Source organism: Oreochromis niloticus, linkage group LG3 (genome assembly GCF_001858045.2).
Source record: "Oreochromis niloticus isolate F11D_XX linkage group LG3, O_niloticus_UMD_NMBU, whole genome shotgun sequence".
In the NCBI taxonomy this organism is placed as follows: domain Eukaryota; kingdom Metazoa; phylum Chordata; class Actinopteri; order Cichliformes; family Cichlidae; genus Oreochromis; species Oreochromis niloticus.
Window position 1 is genome coordinate 21,608,830 of NC_031967.2, and position 20,261 is coordinate 21,629,090.

The 20,261-nt window shown below is 40.7% G+C and overlaps 1 protein-coding gene across 1 annotated transcript; it reads left to right on the top strand.

Moving 5' to 3' along the window:
- The first annotated feature begins 2,566 nt into the window (after positions 1-2,566).
- On the top strand, positions 2,567-20,003 carry mmp14a (matrix metallopeptidase 14a (membrane-inserted)). Its single transcript, XM_003459220.5, has 10 exons — positions 2,567-3,018; positions 13,116-13,264; positions 13,476-13,598; positions 13,781-14,088; positions 14,236-14,397; positions 15,426-15,565; positions 16,070-16,208; positions 16,337-16,487; positions 17,829-17,944; positions 18,115-20,003. Exons 1-10 carry the CDS (start codon positions 2,935-2,937, stop codon positions 18,411-18,413), a joined length of 1,671 nt encoding a protein of 556 aa, XP_003459268.1. The 5' UTR covers positions 2,567-2,934; the 3' UTR covers positions 18,414-20,003.
- The last annotated feature ends 258 nt before the right edge of the window (positions 20,004-20,261 follow it).

The window sequence follows — 20,261 nt, forward strand, 5'->3', positions numbered from 1 at the left end:
AAGCGTGTTCCACGACTGAATTTAAGTGAAAGGAGAAAGAAAGTTGATTGATTGAGTAATGTAATCAAGTAAGATTAGATTAGATAAGATAAGATAAGATAAGATAAGATAAGATAAGATAAGGCGGTGTTGTCTAACAGGGATGACAGCTTAGCCACCATTCCATTCTGCCACCACAGAGTCAAAGAAGGTCTTCAGGAGCTCTCCCTGCACTCCAGAAGACCTCAGTCTCCATAGCAGATACTGCCTGCTCTGACCTTTCCTGTAGATGGCCTTTGTGTTGTTAGTCCAGTCCAGTTTATCAGTCAGGTGAAAACCCAGATACTTATATCAGTCCAAGATCTCAATGTCCATTCTCTGGATGTTTACTGGTGTACGTGGAAGATGTCTGCAGCTGTGAAAGTCCGCCACCTGTAGTCCCCATCAGTGATGAGGCCAACAATTGCTGAGTCATCAGAAAACTTTTTTAGAAAGCAATCGGCAGAGTTGTAGAAGTCTGTGGTGTTTATGGTGAATAGAAATGAAGATTTGTCCATTTCTGCCAAATCACATCCGATCAAAGAAAACCTGCCTGCAGATGATAGATTTTAGGCCTGTGAGGTAAGTGACCATGAGCAATCATAACATGTCATTTTGTTTATTTAAGTTGTTCTCCCGAGATCTGGCAATCAGACAGTGAAGAAAACAGAAATCGGAATATTTATATATTTCCCCCCCAAAAAACAGTGTGGTTAGGGTTTGGAGCTGGTGTCAGGCTTGTCACCAATGATGGTTTAGACCTCACAACTTGTATTTTTGAATTTTTAGGATGTTATTTTTACTTACACCAAAAGGTTGGATGTCTCATAACATATGAAGGATTGTCCATTTGTGCCAAAATACATTAAAAGTAGTTCCTGTCGTGCTCCTCCGGTTTTCTGTGTTAACTAACCCATTTTCTGTCTGTCTCTCCTCTTTATGCCTCCTCTCCTTTCGCACAGTGTGTGTATGTGTGTGTGTGTGTGCTTGTGTGTGGGAGTTAAACACACCTTCTGTTGCAGGGCGGGTTACTTTTGCCTGCCTTTCCAGCATACCTGGAGATAATGAACTGACTTGTCGGTAAGTGTTGTCTGCTATTTAAGACTGAGGAGATCTTTCAGTCAATGCCTGATCGTTGAACTGGAAACAGTGAAGTGAAGTTGGCTCCTTCTTCAGTACTTTTCACACGCTCTGGTTTTTGTCTTCGCCTCACCTGTATCTCATTTCTGCACAGGAATCCCAGCTGTGTCTGAGTGAGTTATTGAGAGAGTTTTCCCCTGGAGACGGATTCATCTGTGGGCCTGTTCGCACTGGAGTCCTGGACCCACCAACTTACTTTCCTTCTGTTGTCAGTCTTGTTATTTGCTTCACTGTAAATAAACGCGCTGTCTTTAATCCCTCAGAGTCCTGTCCTTTTTCTTCACTCCACAAAACTGATGCTACTTTCATGCACTATTTCAAAGTAAAATCTTGCACTTTTAAATCTGCTGTTGCACGGCTGCAGTGAATTCCAATCTTGTCTAAAGCATAATAGCTTATGCATTGAGCATAAGCTTGATGACATCATTCACAGCACTGAGCTAGTTTAAAATTTCCATGCACCTAGTTTGTAACACTGTTTTGCACACTTTCACCCACAGCTGGAGATTTAAGGAGGACACAGGACCCCAAACAACATACAGGACACATGAATTCATCACTCTCAATAAAATCATAAACAGGCAATTTTGTTTTAAAGAGTCTTTTTAAGTATAGTGAATTATGAGATCATACAACCACTGCTGTGAAACTAAAACCCCACAGCACACAAGCCCACTCTCAGTGAGTAGGAGCACAGCATTTTCTCCACGGCACAGAGGAGCACAAAGAAAAAAGGAGGAGGTCCAATATTAGGACTTTTTTTCTCTCCTCAAAATGTTTGGAAACTATGCAAGTTATGAGAGGGAGAGAAAAACGTCTCTTGTGTGACTTATCTGAAGGAAATGTTGCCTGACTATCTTGCGTTCAGTCACACTCAGTAACAGTCTAAATGTACAGGAGACCTTAAACTCATTGCATATGTAGCCTTTTTTGACCTGTTTTGAACTTGCAGGGACTTTTAGGTGGAAATCTTAATCAGCTAAACTATATTTCTGATGTTAATGGGTGAGGCATGCGTATTTAAACAACGTTAAACGTGGCCCAACTCTTCTCCTTAAACCCACACCGTCATGCTGTCCTTGTTTTCACTCGGGGATGTTATTAAATTACAGACATTGTGTCCGCGTTTATATTTCTGCACATGTTAACTTCAGCTGGTGCCCAAATCTTCAGCTTCCAAATACAGAAATTAACATTTCTGCTTCATACTGATACTGAAAATGTATCAGGAGTGCGACCTCAGTGTTTTCAGTTATGGAGCTTTTATTTTCGTAATCACTCCCTTAATTTAAAAAAAAAAAAAAAAAAAAAAAAAAAAAAAAGTGTAGTAGTGTAGTAATTGAACTTCCTTGCGAAGCGTGACGTTTTTTACTGGAGGAGGACCTTGAAGAAAATGAGGTCCCCCCCCCTTCTTCCCTTCTCTGTCGCTCGCTCTCTCCACGTCCACACACGCCACAGGTAGTCCTGGTATAGGGGAAAGGGAGTCAGACTGCGAGGCTTTAGGTTGCAGCATCTCTCTTTCCCTTTTCAGCCTTTTGCTTTTGTTTTTTGTTGTTGTTTCGGCTCTGACTCTGCTGCGGTCTTTTCTGTGCGTAAAAGTTGCTGACTGCCCTGAAAGTGTCCATGCGGATACGACAAAGTTTTTGTGCCACGTTTTACAACGCGGAGTAGCATCAGTCGATTTTGTTTTGGAGTTTTTTTGTCCTCCCTATTCAGGACGGATTTGTGTAGAGTGAAAGCTTCCTGAAATCTCCGAGATAATCTCCAGATATCACAATGATACTCCGGGTCCTCGCCCTGGCCTGCGGTCTCTGCTGCTTGGGTCTTACCTCCGTCATCGCAGACGTACTAAAAGCCGAGGTAAGTGAATTGGAGGTACATTTACTTCATTCAGTGCACATTTATAGAGGCTACACGTTCATTTCTGCATGTGCAATACGAGCTGCAGCGTGTATGCATTTTCAGGTGTGTTTTCCTCCCACAGTATTTGTGAAACTCTGTCTGTGTTTGCTCACTTTTTTAAAGAGTTGAGGTTTCCATGTACTTAAAGCACGTATTACCAATAACTGTATAGTAATCTATTACTGTGACACTCCAATGACCTATAACTTTATAAATTTTAGTAGGTTTTTTCCACTAAAAGCTGCCACAGTTCATGTTTATTTTCTCCTCTTCAAACAGCCTGACATTTTTTTCCAAGAACTTCCCAACCTTTATTTTTCCATCCAGGGGGGGAAAAAGCCATGAGTCAAAAGTTTTCAGCAGTAAGTGGCAAAGACCCAGCCATGCAGTGGCTGTGTACAGTGTGGAAATCTCAGCTGAGCTGCTTTGTTCTGAGAAAAAGAAAGGGGGGGTTACTGTGGTTGTACTAAGGGGGAGGGGGTTAATGGTTTTCATTGTGCAGGCTGCACAGGCAGCACGGACGGGAAGCTGGTGAGGCTGGACATGATGCACAGAGGTGTCACTACGGAAGAGTGCAGCTTTCTTCTGAAGAACTTATTCTGCCATCAGATCTCCAAAATAATTGAGTGCAAGCACCGTGGGTGGTTGTAGTCTCAGTCCATTTATGCCCAACATGCCTACTAAAAGTTCCAGTTTACCATAACGTCATCGGTCAAAAGTACATTTATGTGACTATTTATGGTGCAGTTTCCCTTCTGGGTGACATTCAGGCACGCTGCAGTCTACCGTCCACTTCCTATAACGGACAGGATGCACCATTTATAGATTTTAATGTGAAATTTGAGTCATCCCAATTGTGCAAAAAAAGTCATTTCAATTTACGAGAGTGTTTTGCAGCTCTGTGCGGAGACGGGAAGCACGAAGGAGGACCTTAGTCACTGACCACAAGTTGCTGGCGTGTGAGTCAAGCCAGACAAGGTGGATAACTCAGAGTCAGACAGTTTATAAGACGCCGCAGGCTGCTGTCCCGTGGCGAACACGGTGATGAATGTCTGTAAACAAAGTGAGAAAACACGGCTGTTTACTTCAGCGTCGCCTCTCACAGCCAGAAAACACCAACGTAGCGATGTATCAATAACCCTCAGTGCAAAAAGAAACACGATCGGGTGAATTGCGACTGTCACGGCTGGCGATGGAGGCTGTGCACACAGTTTTAGTGTCAGACACAACAGCCAGCCCTGATGGAGAAGAAGGATAAGTTTTAATTATGGGTTGAGGATTACATCACCTAAGATCTGTATATGAAACCTGTGATCAAACAGGAGACTCATCTGTGTGGAGAAAGTAGAATAAACTCCTGCTGGAAAGATATGAGATGCAAAAGACAAAATAACAAGTGTGGAAAAACCAGAGCAGCAAAGACAAAATAACAAGTGAGTGACATCAGTGTTTACTTGAAGTGGCTGAAGCTCCTTTTTCTGAGGGGGGGGGGTCAACAAACATAACTCATACTGAGTTTACGGGAATTTTGTGGTTTATCAGTGTTGCTCAACATGTTAACATCTCTCTGACAAACTAATCCTAATTTATCCAAGCTGAGTGAAAAGAGAAGCCCGGCTAACAGAGAAGTAAGACTTCCCCCTGTGCTCTGAAAATTAAACCACTTCTCCTGAAGTACCCACTTTTCCTTCCACCATCTGTTTTCATTCTCCCCCTTTTTTCTGCCTTCTCTATGGATTCTTGACTTAAATAAAATGCTTAGTTAGACCCTGTGAGCAGAGGAAGTGGGCAGCAATGAAAACAACAGACTCTTAAAAAGGATCTCTCCATTCTTGACTTTAAAAAAAAAAAAATCTGGAGATTTCCTGTTGCCATCTGGAGACGCATGTCTTATGATCCTAGCAGCGGGTTTGTACAGATCTGGTCAAAACACATCTGGGTTCAATTCCCTTTATCTTGACTGGAGCCGCTGTTGATGTAGCATCAAAGGGAAGCCCTTGCTCGAGATCTGCTGCGTGCTGCTTTGACAGGCGGCAGCTGTCACCTAAGAGATGTCAAAATAATCAGCTGGACCAGGCCTAATGAGAAACTGATGGACTTCAAGAGAGAGCTGAGGGGCTATCTGTGCTGACTGGGCTAAGAAAATGGTCCGCCGGTAGAGGACATCAAAGAGAAATAGTTAACTGCGACGCTAATGGAGGCTTCAATTAAAGCTATTTTTAGCTTAAAATAGATGCAGTTTAAAACTGCACTCTTACTGTTTTTGGTCTCAGGTGCTCAGCTGATTGAAGGCCAGATGTGCTGTGACAAAACCGAGCTTGAAGACTTATGAAAAAGATAAATACATTCCAGTACTATTTGACATATAAACGATTTTTAAACAGCTGCTTTACGTATGCTTTGGAACAAAACCTTCATTTTGCATTAAATTAAATCATCGGAGATCGTTGAAAAGACTAAGATGTTCTACTTCATTAAATATATATGTTTCCTTTTATTTCATAGAGTAACATTTGTAAACTCTTAATAAATTAATAATGTAGCTTCTTTAAAATTCAATAAGTCTCTTTCTACAGCCTAAAAGTATAAATCAGAAACTTGATTCCAACGGTTTACTAAGAAAGACAAAGAAAAACAACAACACAAAGACACTATTACAAGTAAAAGCATACAATAGGAAATGCACACAAACATCATCCTGTTAACACAGCTGTTTTTACCGTTAATAGCAGAGTATTTGGGAAGTTTGGCAGAACAGAAAGTGGACCCAGTAGATCGAGGCTGTACCTACTTGAGCCAGTATTTCCCAGTAATAACAATCCCTACAATACAACACTATATGGACAAATAATCATTAGCCACCTACACATTACACCTACAGGAGCTGCAGCTTCGGCCATGAAGCTCCTGGTGCACAGTCTATGTGCTGATGTTAATGCCAGAGGAGCTTTGGAGCTCTGCAGTTACTGAGTCAGCAGAGTGTCTGTGACTTTTACACACTGTGAGTTGTTGTGGTTCCTAAATGCCTCCACTTTGCAATAATTCACTGATAATCAGCCTCTGTTGAGGTGGCGGCGGAATATCTTGGAGAGAAGAAATTTAAAAGCTGACTTGTTGCAAAGGTGGCGTCCTGTTACAGCGCCACACTTGAATTCAGAACGACCCATTATTCCACAAATGTTCGCAAAAGCAGACTTTGTGGTTAGATGTTTGATTTTATACACCTGAATGTAAAGATTCAGAGGTGTCTCCTGATACTTTTGTCCACACAGTGCAAATATTAACTACAGTTGTAACAAAAATCGAATAAAAAGTCGAATATGTTCCCTCTGAAAATAAGAAAGAGAACTTCAGTAGAACTGTGCTGTGGTCCAGAGTGTAGAGACAGTCCAGTAAATATTTCTATAAAGCTGTCGGGCATCAGTATAATAGTGTTTCACCATAACCAAAACCTCCGGTGAGTGCATTTTATGACCTGTTTGACCAGGAAGACACATGAAAGCAGACAAAACTTTGCACAGAGCTGCTGTGAGTGCTAACTGGGTCAGAGACGCCAAGAAGTGAAGCAATGAGAGGTTCAGCCGCTCATGAGCAGAATTCTCAGTTTTTTCCGTTGGCACACGGCGAGAGGAACAACTGACTCAGTCCCTCAACTTTAAATTCAACCATACTCCTAACCTCTCTCTCTCTCTCTCTGTGTCTGTGCCCACTCTCTGTCCTTAATGCTTTTACCTTTCCCTCTTTAATGTAACTAACGCTGCACTTTAAATCATCTTCTGCTGCCCTCGTTGCTCTGGTCAGTCTGTTTTCTTCGCTCATTCCTGCTGAGATTTTAAAGACAGGAAAATTTAGTCTTCATCAATAAAAGTCAAAGAGGCAGCGTTTAGTGTTTTAGCAGCAGTGCAGTGGACAGAAGGGCGTGATTTAACATTGTTTAAGAGAGAACTGCTCTTTATAAATGGTTAAATATGTCCGTGAAACTCACACCATTGTCCTTCTTGTTATTGTTGTCTGTTTTTTTATTGCACAAATAGAAAAAAAATCCCATATGATGCTTCTTCCTCTGAAGAGGAAGTTTCTTCATCGCTTTGTTTTTGACCACAAGAACTATAAATGCTCCTGGAATTTTTTTCTTAACTCTAGTTCATGACATCGTGAGGAAGTTGTGGTCGGGTTTACGTCTGTGTGCGCACCTCCAGTCTCATGAGAGTGCACCCACATGGCCTGTGATGGACAACTCTATGTTCAGACATGATAGAGATGTTGTGTTGATAAGTGGAAAAGTTCCTGTTGTGAGTAATGGTATTTAAATTGAAGAATGTAAGCCTAAAAGTAGAGACAAGAAAGTGAACCATGAGTAAGAGAATCTGTGATCACAGAAGCAAAACTGACCGCACCTTTGAGTTCCAGTGTGTCGCCGTGTCTGCGTGCCAGCATTTTGGCTCCATGTGGGGAAGACTTTACAAAGAAATGAAAAAAAATCTGATTTTTGGCTTCAAAAAAGCGGGAAAGTATAAAGGAAGAAGATTTCTGACCAACAAAAACCAAAGCGGCAGTGGTGACCAGGTGATAGCCACAGTGCCAATATTTGCACAGTTTGAGCTCTGAAAGATAAGAGCATCCTGTCTCCGCACAGATGTTTCCATTGGAAATGGAATGGGATGAGTTGCTGTGACAGCTCAGGCATTGCAAAGGATATCACATAGGGCCATCTCTGTGTGCTGCGTCCCAGAAAAATAACCTTGCGTGCTTTTGGGTACAAAACTGTGAGACTTTTCTAAAGATTATGAAAAAAAGCCCGATGAGTAGTCTCCTTTGATAAGATGACGCCAAGATAGCTCCGTCCTCACAATCAGGGGTTTTTTTCTACTTCAAAATGGGCCTCTGGAAGCACGATTGGTCTGCATAAGGCCAGGCAATGAGTCTTGGTTCACAGAAGTCTGGGCATTTTTCTGGTATTTCTGGCCTTTCGATGAACAACAGTGTATTTTATGACGTGAGGAAATGAAGCCTGATTTTAAAAATGATCAAAGCAAAACCTTCTTTAGTTGGTGCCAAAACTGTTTATATGGAAATGTCCATAAAAGAGCAGGGAGCAGGGAGTTTACAGTGCTGGGATACGGGGCTGCACGAGTGCAAAAGGTGACTGCCAGTCTCCACAAGCTTGGCAGAAAACGAATATTCCAGCAGGATAACGATCAAAAACACACTCCCAGCAGCACTCGAGAGTTTCTAAAGAAGAAAAGAAATGCAGCTCTGAGCTTTAAAAGTATGTTTCCTCAATTTCAGGGACTTGCTTCGAGCTTAATACGTGGCCATCTAATTTACAGTGAAGGTTAAAACTGCAGCTGAACATTTTAATTCTATCTTTAATCTGTAGATTGTTGAAATTACAGGATATAGTTGAGAAATCCTGTGCCAAAACCAATGATCCAGATTCAAACTAAAGTGCTGCAGTTTGTTCTTCCTCCGTTTTTCTCCAACTCTTCTGTGACCAGACGCCACCAATATCCCAGCAAACATTTCGGTGCTGAATAACCAAGTCATAATCTAGTCATGGTTGAAAAATAGTTCACCTGGACACTTGGAATATAGAAAATAGGAAAAGTTTTCTTTAAAAAACTTAAGAAAAAATGCCTCAATAATGAGTCAATCTCATACCTTCACTTTTTTGGGCCTACCACCTACTGAGCTAACTGTACCATCATTTTAGATAAACAAACTCCTAAGCCTGTGTACTAACCCTATTATTTGTCGTTGTTTAAAAAACGAAGACAAATGCATTTAATTCCTTCTTTGCTGCATTTTTCACTTTTTAAGAAACAGTCTGACCCGAGTTCTATTGTCCTGGGAAACAACATCAACATCCATCTGTCTACGGTTTTTGGCGTCTTATCACAACCAGTGGGGACATCAGATTTTAAATCATGTTTGTTGGGATACTTCGTCCTCTTTCTTTAATGGAAAAAAAAATAGTGAAAAATGTCACATCAGTTCTGCCAGACCCCAAAGTGAAGTGTTTTCCTCATCAGTCTCATAAGTCATCATAAGTCCAGCAGATATGTAAATGACACAGAAGAAGAGCAAAAACACCATGGGAGCTGGAACAACTGCATTTTAAGCAACTGAATCAATCTATGATGAATTATCGATAAAGGGACAGAGTGGAGCTACATTGTGCAGCTTTACCAACTTTTCCACTACGTTACATCAGTTGTGTTTCTGTGCATTATATGTTCAGACCACACGTCACTACACAGGCTCAAAGGTGTGTTTACCAACCACCACCAGCAGCACTTTGACCACACATGGCTGTGTAGCCAGGTAATTGGCTACCCACAGGCCAACAATACCAGCCATGTACAAATCTTAATAAATAGAAGCTTTGATGGTGGCTGCAATGGAGTTCCACAGAGGCGAGGTGCATGCTGGGATACCTGGCGCTGCGACCGGAGGTGGTGGCGGTGTGTGGAGTAGTTTGGGACTAGAGGAGAGAAGTGGAGGTCCTCACAGTGTGGGAGAGACTTTCATGCAGTGGAGCGGAGAGTGTTTTTATAGAAGCAGACGCTTCACCGCACTGGAGCCACAGGGCACACTAGTCGTATTTAGTGGAGAGGCAGAGAAAGTAAATTTGGTTGGTTAGTGTTAGAGAGTCAGAGGATAAAATACATTTACTAGATGTTTAAATAATCCGACTGAATATGCAAAGATAGGGAGAAGGGGGATAAGTCGACTCTCTGCGGGTTGACATAAGTGAACCTTGTTCTCTGGCCTCTCTGCCCACCACATGACTAACAGTAGCTGTGTGTGCACAGGCTGTGGATGGCCCAGTTGTTGCCCAGTTGCTCCTTTTCCATCCATGGTTTGCCCTTCGCTTGCTGGAGGCAGGCTTGAAGAGAAAACCAGGACATATGGTGGAACAAGAGAGATATCTGAGGTTTAGATGACGCTAACGAAGGAATTCGGGGTAATTCCACTGGCTTAATTTGTGGTGGGGATAAAAATTTGTTTCAACTCTGTCTGTGCACATATATAATTGGAAACACACACTTCAAGATGCATTTAGCTTCAACAAGGGAGTCAGGAGATGATGAGTTAGCTACAGCTCCAGTGTCTGATAGTCAAATGTGAAGCTACAGCCTTTTTTATCTGACACGAAACTGACTTAAGAACCTTTTATCAACACCAGCTGTGATGTTTGTTCATTAGAACGTGTTTAAGCTAGCTCCAGATTACACTTTACTCTTAGAATTACGTTCAGCTTACCAGCATACTGTCATCACTATTTTCAGTATTAACAGAACATAGTGATAAAACAACATCCGCTATGTATGGTGACAACTTTAAATTGCTTATCCAGATTTTTTTAGAAACTCATTTAGAACTTTTTTGTAGTAATTTTAGCTAGCTATTTCAACCATTTGGTTAGCGATTTTGTTTTCTATCATCATATTTTCAGCTAGCAATTGCAATGTATTTTTAGTTAAAATTGATTTTTTATTCATAAGGTCAAGTATGTTTATTAGCATTTTTTATTTATTTAACCATACAGTTTTAAATGCGCCCGGGTACTTGAGAGCAGTTTTAACACTTTCTGTATTGGCTAACAATTTAGCTACATGTTTAGCTAGCTGTTTCAACCATTTGTTAGACATTTTGACCTTTATATGTTGACTCAGATTATGCATATTAGGATGTCTATTTATAGCCAAACATGGTTAAAACCTTGACGTCATTTCCCGGATCAAAATAGTTTGTGGTCCATGATGGCATAGACTAAAATGTGGACGGACGGATGTTGACGTTGTTTCCGTGTCGTGCAGAGATCTACGCAGAGCAGTTTTTAGAAAGCGAGAAGCACAGATTACTGCCATAAAAGGATTAATACATCTATCTTTTGTGGCACAAACCCACTCATACAAACATACACACCCACTATCTACCATATCGTGTGTGTTATTTATGGCTGTGAACAGATAGCTGCCTTTAGCTCACCTGGTTAAGCAGGTGTGTACCATGTTAATTTATTAACATTCATTTACATCTAAATTCAAGGCAGCGTTCAAGAAGTACCTTAAACCAGTGTAGAGGTTGCTCAGCTCAGCTTTTTAGTTAGTTTAGCTTCTGTCTACAAATGGGTAAACAACTACTTACTGTCAGCTATTACCTATTAGCTCTTTGAATTTTCTTTCTCCTAGCAAGTAGGAGTGCCATCGAAGGTGTCATCTGACTTTTCTCCCCTTTCCCCCATTGTCAAACTTCTCCATTACAGTGGCCCAGTTTTTGACCACCAGCAGCAGGCAGTGGAAAGAAAAGACCAGCCTTTAGTGTGTAAAGATAAACAGTGGTGGTTTCGGTTGGCAAGAGCACAGATAGACAGACAGCGAGGAGGACAATAGACACAGACAGTGGCAAAGGGATCTTAAAGTTAAAGCTTTGAGGAGCCCAAATGTTCCTGAAGATGTTTTTTTTCCACCCTCGTGACAGCTGTATTTGGCAGCGATCGTCTAGACAGAGTTCTGGGTCATTGTGACAAAGATGACATCAGTGTTTTATTTGGCTTTCAATTCCTCTCTCATGCCTCCTTATGACCCCACAACAAAGTTCCCCGTTACAAGTCCAGCAAAAATCAAGGGGACATTTGAGGGTTTGATGTTAGCTTTAAAGAAACCATAAACTGGGTAATGTCACAGTCACATGAAGAAAAGACAATAAATTTAGCATGCTGAGTTACCTCAGTGTGTGTTGGCTGCTGAAGAGGGAGGTTAAGCAAGACAGCATGGCACACAAAAACCCACTCATACACCCACACACACCCATTATCTGCCATACAATGTGTGATGTACAGTTGAACTAAGAGAAGCAGGTCCAAACAAGCTCAGAAAGTTGACTGGAATTAGACAAACACCCACAGGCTCATACGGGAGGCCAGTCCCTTCTTTTCTGTTGACTAAGATGTTTTTTGGTGTTTTCAGGTGGTTTTTACTGTTGTTTTTGGCCCATCTGATGAAGTCAAGGAGAAAGTAAAACAGAAAGATTTCAACAGCAATTATATGCCCAATAGAAAATAAAAGCCTCCTATAGCAACAATATTATTTTAGCAAATAAATTAATTTTTTTTACAAGCTTGAAGTTTTCCTTTTTGTGAGCATGGTTATACGAGCACACTCAGCACTTACTCTACACCCACGCATCAGTAGATTTCTAAGGTTTACGCGTAGTGGGAGTGTGATTTTTCAGTTCTTCTCAGATGAAAATACTGTACCCACAAACTTTCTTGCATTATAGAAATATGTTAATCCAGCTTATTGTGTGTTTTACAATTTGTGTTTTCTTTATGTTTCAGTTACTTATTTCATCCAAAAAATGTGAAAAACATGCATTTGTGTGACTCAAAAATCACAAAGTAAATTACCAATCAAGGTCTCTGTCACTTAGGCCAGGAAGCTAGCAGTCGTCAACCCCCACAGCAACATGTTGTCACGAGAGAAACGTATGTTTTCCCTCTGTAGTTGGAGAATAGTTGCTCGTTGACGCTGGGTGTGACTGCCACATTTGCCATTCGCATCAAAGATGCTGAGTTGTCTGCAAACACTTGCCAACTACTTGCCAACCAGTACTAAAATGTGTGGAGTCCACACTGGAAAATGAGACAGTTTGCCTTCAAAATAAAAGTTGTATTTTACCACTGAACACATTTGAAAAGGTGCAACTTTTATTGTCTTGGTTTCCAGTTTGCACTTTTCACAATTGTCTGAAAACACTTGTCTGCAAGTGTTTCCAGACAAGTTAATATCTTCCACGCAAACTATGGGCAACTTCCATAACTGACATGTCTCATTTGTACCTAAAAGTTACGTGTTTCTTGATGACAAAATGACACCACTTTGACTGAAAATGCTCAGGCTAACACTACTGAATTTCTAAAACTGAATACCTACAAGACAGTTCTTCTTTTCAGTGAAACATCAGTATTTAGCTTAGTCCAGCTAGTCAGAAAATGATTTGTGAAGTAAAGGTCATATTCAACTTTTATTTCTCTGTCTCTCCATCAGGCTTGGCTGCAGCAGTATGGCTACCTGCCTCCGGGTGATGTGAGAGCCCAGGCCATCCGCTCACCAGACACCATCAGTAAAGCGATATCCGCCATGCAGAGTTTGTACGGATTGACCGTCACTGGCTCCATAGACACCAACACAATAGAGTGAGTCCTGGTTTACATTAAAGATAACAGCTTGGCCTCCGATTATTACAGGTGAATAGCGGACTGTCACATTCTTTATACATTTTTGGATAGAAGCGGCTGTGTGAGGACCTAAAATAGCCATTATTAAAGACCTAATAACCACAAGTTCTTCAGAGGAGTCCACATACTTTCTGGACTAAAACTGAAAGTGTTACTTTTGTGTTTCCAGGGCGATGAAACGGCCGCGATGTGGCGTTCCTGACAAGTTTGGACCAGTGCTGAAGAGCAACCTGAGGAGAAAGAGATATGCTGTGCAGGGTCTGAAGTGGGACAAGTCCGAGGTGACCTTCAGGTCAGAATTCACCTACACTATCCAGTGATTTGGTTTTACTTTTCAACTTTTACATAGGACTTTGAATTTATTCTGGAAATATGAAGTTTATTGTGTTCTAGCTCAAGAAAACACAGTGACTAATGCTAATCACAAATTGTTATTATTGATGTAAGCTGATTCATTTCTTTTTGCTTCTCCAGCATAGAGAACTACACCCCTAAAGTTGGCCAACGCGCCACCTTTGACGCCATTCGAAAGGCCTTCAAGGTGTGGGAGAGCGCCATCCCACTCACCTTCAGAGAGATCCCCTTCAGTCAGATCAGAGGCTCACCTGATAAGTACGCAGACATCATGCTCTCCTTCGCAGAGGGATTCCACGGCGACAGCACACCGTTCGACGGCGAGGGTGGTTTCCTAGCTCACGCTTATTTCCCCGGTCCAGCCATTGGTGGAGACACACACTTTGACCTTGCTGAACCTTGGACCACTGGGACGGTCGATCAGGGAGGTAAGAGAAAGAAGAGAAGAGGGTGAAAGGTTGAAAAGAAGAGGACAAGACAAACTTTGTGTATTGCAGATTGTTTGAAATCATGAAAACGTTAGTTTCAGGACTTTGACCAGTGCTTTCTGCAACGTTCTGATCTTCTCTTTGAAGGTAACGATGTTTTCCTGGTCGCTGTCCACGAGCTTGGTCACGCTCTGGGTCTAGAGCACTCCAACGACCCCGCTGCCATCATGGCCCCCTTCTATCAATGGTTTGACACCGAAAACTTCCAGCTCCCTGATGATGACCGCAGAGGAATCCAGGCAATTTATGGTGCGTTGGTTTACTAGAAGAAACAGGCATTTATTTATTAATCAACCAACTTTCTTAGTGACTCTTATTCCAATACTTTATGAGACTCCCCTCTTTGAAGCTGTTGGGTACTTTTTTTTACTAACAAACCCCATCAGTGCCATGGCCGATATGTAAAAGTAGACATAGATATATGTTTTGTAAACTGGTGTTTTTAAAGTCTGCTTTTAGAGGCAGAAGGGACCATATTTCTGTGTAAAGTTAAGAGTTCTTCCTAATTAGCTAAAGCTAGCAAGCTCAATCCATAAACTACGCTATATGGACAAATAATTGGGCCGCCTACACGTTGCACCTACGGGAGCTGCTGAGCTGTGGGAAAATCATGCTATGAAGCTCCCAGTGCACAGTTGGTGTGCTGATGTTAATGCCAGAGGAGCCCCGAACTCTGCAGTTATGGAGTCTGCAGGGTGTTTTTCACTGAGCCCGTTCTGTGACTTCATGTGGTCTTCCACTTTGTGGATTCATTGCAGTGGTTCATGAAACTTTTACTTGGCAATAAAACCACTTACAGCTGATGGTGGAATATCAAGGAGTGAAGAAACTTCACAAACTAGCGTGCTGTAAAGGTAGCATCCTGCTACAGAACCATTTTCAAATTCATTGAGCTCTTTAGAAAAACCCATTCATTTATAAAAATTAGTGAAGTAGACTATATGGCTGAAAACACCTGAACTCAAAGATTACGAGACTGTGTGGCCCCTGAATTATCTACACAATGCGACGCTAACAAGTAAAAACTAACAATTAAAACAATGTCCTTGAAAAAATATGTCTAAACAACAAAACCTTCTTTCACTGTGTCAGCATTGTTCTTTTTTAGTTAAATTTAAGACGAATATTGAGTAAGTGCAATAAATCATCATGTTAAATACTGCAATATGTAGCAAAACAAAAAGAAGTTCTAAGCATAATTAAAAATAGATTTTTTTTTTTTTTTTTTTTTGCGGTCCTGCAAATTAAGCATGTTTCACTTCTCTCTCTGATCATAGGATCAAAGTCTGGGGCTCCTCCTCCTCCTCCTCGTCCCACTAAACCCTCCAATCCCGACAAGCCGGACCACGGCCCTGACGTCTGTGATGGACACTTTGACACCATCGCTGTCCTCAGAGGGGAAAAGTTTGTATTTAAGGTACAAAAGACGGTTTCTTTGAGTTGGGGCAGTGCTGTGTTTTCAGTGACATAACCCAGCAGAAATGCACAATCCCGAGCTAATTCTGAAAAATCAACATTTTAATCGATGTTAGAAATATTAGGAATCTTGACTACAGCTTGTAGAGGAATCGGAATCAGAATATTTTATTTATCCCTAAGGTCACAAAATGTAATAATAGTAACTATGTAAACTAAATTAAATAATACAATACATCACAAAGTTACACAATATAAGAAATAGCTCTTATATATACAAATAGCTCATTTATAAATATCCAAAATATTACGGAGATTAAATTATATTTGATGGAAAGTTTACTTTAAACTGTAAATCTTTGTTGTTTTCGCTGTAGACGATGTGCAAAAGGGTGTAACTACATTTCTTATGTTGTTCAGTGGTACATTTGGGTAATCTCATAAGTTTTCATTAGTAATGATTTGGTTGTTTAATGGGTCGATCGGTTCCCGTGTATCTTTTCAGGACAAGTGGTTTTGGCGTCTGCGCAACAACAAAGTGCTGCCTGGCTACCCGATGCTCATAAGTCACTTTTGGAAAGGCCTGCCATCAAACATCAATGCCGCTTACGAGAGGGATGATGGAAAATTTGTCTTCTTCAAAGGTAGGTTCCATGTGGGATCAGTGAGGAACCAAATTTATGATGACTGCTGCTGCAGCTGTTGCATGTGTTCTACACTCTGATCAGGCTGAACTGGTCTGTTTTCAATCTTTGTTCTTTTTAACTTCCAGGTAGCAGATACTGGGTTTTCAGTGAGTCCACTATGGACAAGGACTCTCCAAAGAGCCTGAAGGATCTGGGAACCGGTCTGCCCGAAGATAAGATCGACGCCGCTCTCTTCTACACGCCAACAGGACAGACGTACTTCTTCAAAGACTCTCAGTGAGTTTTCCTTTTCATTCACCGTTTGTTTTACTTTGTTTCCTAAATGAGAAGAAACCTTTCTCACAATATATGCAACCTTATCTTATAAGGTATTTTTTAACTTTTTAATCATACCAAACCTCTTTTTGAGTCTGCATGTAATGTTAGGTGTTAGATTGATTTTTTTTAAACTCTTTTTATACTTTTAATTCTTGTTATATCCTCATCAAATGGGTTTTACTGTGAAGCCTATACAACAGTATTTGTACACTTAAATTATTTGTTTTCATAAACATGAATCAATTTGAGTAAAATCCAACAGAAATATGTCAAATCAAAGTTTTATTTATTAAAATAATCGATCATTAAGGAAAATATACCTGAATGTATACCTACCAAGGAAGTTTAATTTGACCAGCTTCAGTTACATTGTGCTTATGTAACAAATTTACATGTATTCCAGTTAAAGGATCTAAGTTGAACATGTAACATGTTTTAAACATGTAAGTTAAAGGATTGTGGGCATAAACATTTCTTAGGGTAAAATATGCTTTGCGAGCTCATCTGTGAACTTGTTAAAAATAAGCACTACTACTCATGCTGCCCTTTCTAACACACACAGTTGCAGATAGACATGAGAATTGATTTTTACCCCAGCAGTAACAGTAGGTTTTGTTTTTTAATAACAACATAGAGGAAATATGTGAGGGCTGACTTGCATCAAGGCTCCGAGACATCTTAAAAGATCAAACTCCAGACCTAACATTGGTTTTATGATAAAATACAAACAGTTTGCTAATTAAAGGGGAAAAAAGCCACCATGAAGCGTCTCAGTGTTGGGCCGCTGACGTCTGTGTAAACAGCAAAGCATTGACCTCTGAGTCCCTGAACTCTGCTGCAGGGATGGAGCACAGCGCTCTATAAAGATACTCCCTGTGTTTGATGGGGAGCACTGTTTTTATATGCCAGTCCAATATCTTCCACACATGTTTAACTGGGTTGAGATGCTTAAAAGGCGTTAACGTATGATTCACAGCAGTCATATTCTTGCTCAAACCAGTGAGTGATCATTCGTGCCTCGTGGACGGGGCTTTTGAAATCCTGGAAGAACCACACGTTTCGTCATTGCCTCGAGGGCTCAAGATTTTCCTTTAATTGGCCACCAATCTGCACATCTTGAGGCCATAATTTTTAAAAAAAATCCCACTTGTAAAGAGATGGAGCAACCCTTTAAAGTTTGATGTAGGATTACTGCCTATAATATGATTTAGAGTTTGAGTCCTCTGTTCTGACTCTGTTGCTAGAAGTACCCACCCGAAGCCGTTTCTTTCTTGCCTTTAACGTTTCCGTCATTTGCAGATATTACCGTTTCAACGAGAAGACTCGCAGAGTGGACAAAGATTACCCGAAGCCCATCAGCAAGTGGACCGGTGCACCAGATAACGTCAAAGCAACCATCATGAGTGAAGATGGATGTAAGGGTTTTTTAATTTGCTGCTTTCTTTTTTAGATCTCAGGCGGACTCTTTAGATTTTTGAAACAACAATAATCTCAGAATTAGTTTAAGAATGAAAATTATTGGATTGCAGCTCCATTGTTGACACTTAGAGAATCTCTGTAACCATTTCGGATCCTGTTTCCACAGCTTACACCTATTTCTACAAAGCCAACAAGTACTGGAAGTTTAACAACCAGTACTTGAAGGTGGAGTCCGGCTACCCCAAGTCGGTGCTCAAAGACTGGATGGGCTGCGAGAACGAGGACCCCAAGAAGGGTCGCAAAGAGTCGGATTCGGTGAGCTGGGCCAATCCCCTGGCCGTGGTGATCCCCGTCCTTCTTCTGGTGCTGGTTGTCATCACTCTGGGAGCGATTTTGTTCTTCAGGAAGTACGGCACGCCCCGACGCCTCCTCTACTGCAAGAGATCCCTGCTGGACAAGGTGTAGACAGAGCAGCAGGTAGCTGACAGACTGCCGCAGAGGGACAGAAAGAGACGGAGCGAGGGCCGAGCGAGGATGGAAATCGAGAGGAAGAAGAAGAAGAAGAGAGAAACTGGAGAAAAACCTGAAGAAATGAGAGACAGAAGGGGGACATTTTTTAAAGTTTTTTGGGGTGGTTTGTAAGTGCCACAAAAAGGGGAAAACAAAACAATAAAGGCCCTTGAAACTGAAATCAGGAAAATGTATATTTGTATGTTAACTATTTACGTGTACTGTTGTGTGTTGAGAGATTAAGAAAATACCCGCAGTCTCACACAGAGGAGGGAGATATACAAAGACTCATCCTCATCAGCAGCTTGACCTGCCACCTCTCCCCTCTGTCCCCCATCTCATCCCATCCTTTCCCTTAACTGGACGACTCCACCTGAACTGCTGTCTGATTCACTTCTAATTCTGAAAACTGTGTTTCTGTTTGACTTTTACCAAGAAATTTGTCTCTGGTAACAGTGTTGGGATTTTTGAGGGGGGAGATTTAAAGTTTCAACATGACATTTTCCTCTTAAGTCAGTGTTTCATTTTTCTTTTCTTTTTTTAACCAATAACAAGGCCTGGAAACTATGACCTCAGTACATAATAGTGATTTAAAGCATCCACAGCACTGAGAATACATCCAAGATTTCAATATTTTCTAATACAAATGACACAAAGTACTAATTCTGTTTTACAACATTTACAATAACTGAGCTTTTTTTAATCTAAAATTGGTGTTTTGGGGGTGAATGTCCATATTTGTTAATGAAAGGTACTTAAATAGGCCTGATGCAGTCGGTACTGAGGTGTCATATCCTGACAGCGCTCTCTCTGTATAACTGTATGTAGTGGCTCTCTATGTAAAAGCACATTTCTTGTGCACAGTGTTAGTTTTGATTGATGCAGGCTTAAACATGCACACATGTGGGTTTGTAATTCAGGCTTCAGACCAAGTCTAAAAACCGAAACATGAACACGAAGGATTTTTTTTTTACACTCAAACTTACAAACCAAACTCAGTGCAAGCAGTCAGATGGTAAAGATTATGTTTTTAAATGTGATGCTTTATCTCTCTTTTTTTTTTGAAGTACATTAATGTTAAATACGAGCAGAGCTGCAACATGGTGCAATTTTTAATTATGATTGTTTTCATGGAAATTGTTGTTATTATAAGTATGATTATTGTTATTATTGTTCTCTTGGAAAAGTTTGAATACTTTTTTTTCTTTGTTTTTGCACATTGTCATTTGGAGTCCTGCTGGACAGAGGCATAACGTGACAATGATGGAAATGAATCCCAGTTTACATCCAGTGTGAGAAGAATTAGATCAGATCAGGGGGGTGAATGTGAGATATGGGATTTTTTTTTTTTGATTTTTTTTTGTGATACCCAAAATAACCCAGATGTTGGCACAAGCAACTCTATTTATTAATGCGAATGGTGCTTGATTTTTTTTTTTTTTACACCAGTCAAATCTAAAGATAAATTGATTTAATTCATAACAATGATAATGGTAATTATATTTATAATGATGATTTTATCAATAAAATTGAACAAATACTTTTTTCCTGCCTGTTCGCGTTTATATTTCATCGGATCGAGTGGAATTAAACTCTTTTCTACATTTTTCCCATTCTTCACGCCACACTGACGCACAGTCTTAATAGTGATACCGGAAAAATGAAGGTTTACAGTAAATACCAAGTGTGTAGCTACTAGCCATTCGAGTAAAAGGTAAACGTAACCCAGAGGACACTTTTGTAGGTAAGAGTCAGGTAATGTGTAAAAAACTGAAGCACTGAGTGGATCTGAAGACGTCCGAG

What these genes read in the sequence shown, in the direction of transcription:
- mmp14a (XM_003459220.5), top strand. Translation starts at nt 2,935, where the DNA reads ATGATACTCCGGGTCCTCGCCCTGGCCTGCGGTCTCTGCTGCTTGGGT. An exon ending in TGGGACGGTCGATCAGGGAG is followed by an intron (nt 14,089 to 14,235) that starts GTAAGAGAAAGA and finishes TTCTCTTTGAAG; the next exon opens with GTAACGATGTTTTCCTGGTC. An exon ending in AGGAATCCAGGCAATTTATG is followed by an intron (nt 14,398 to 15,425) that starts GTGCGTTGGTTT and finishes CTCTGATCATAG; the next exon opens with GATCAAAGTCTGGGGCTCCT.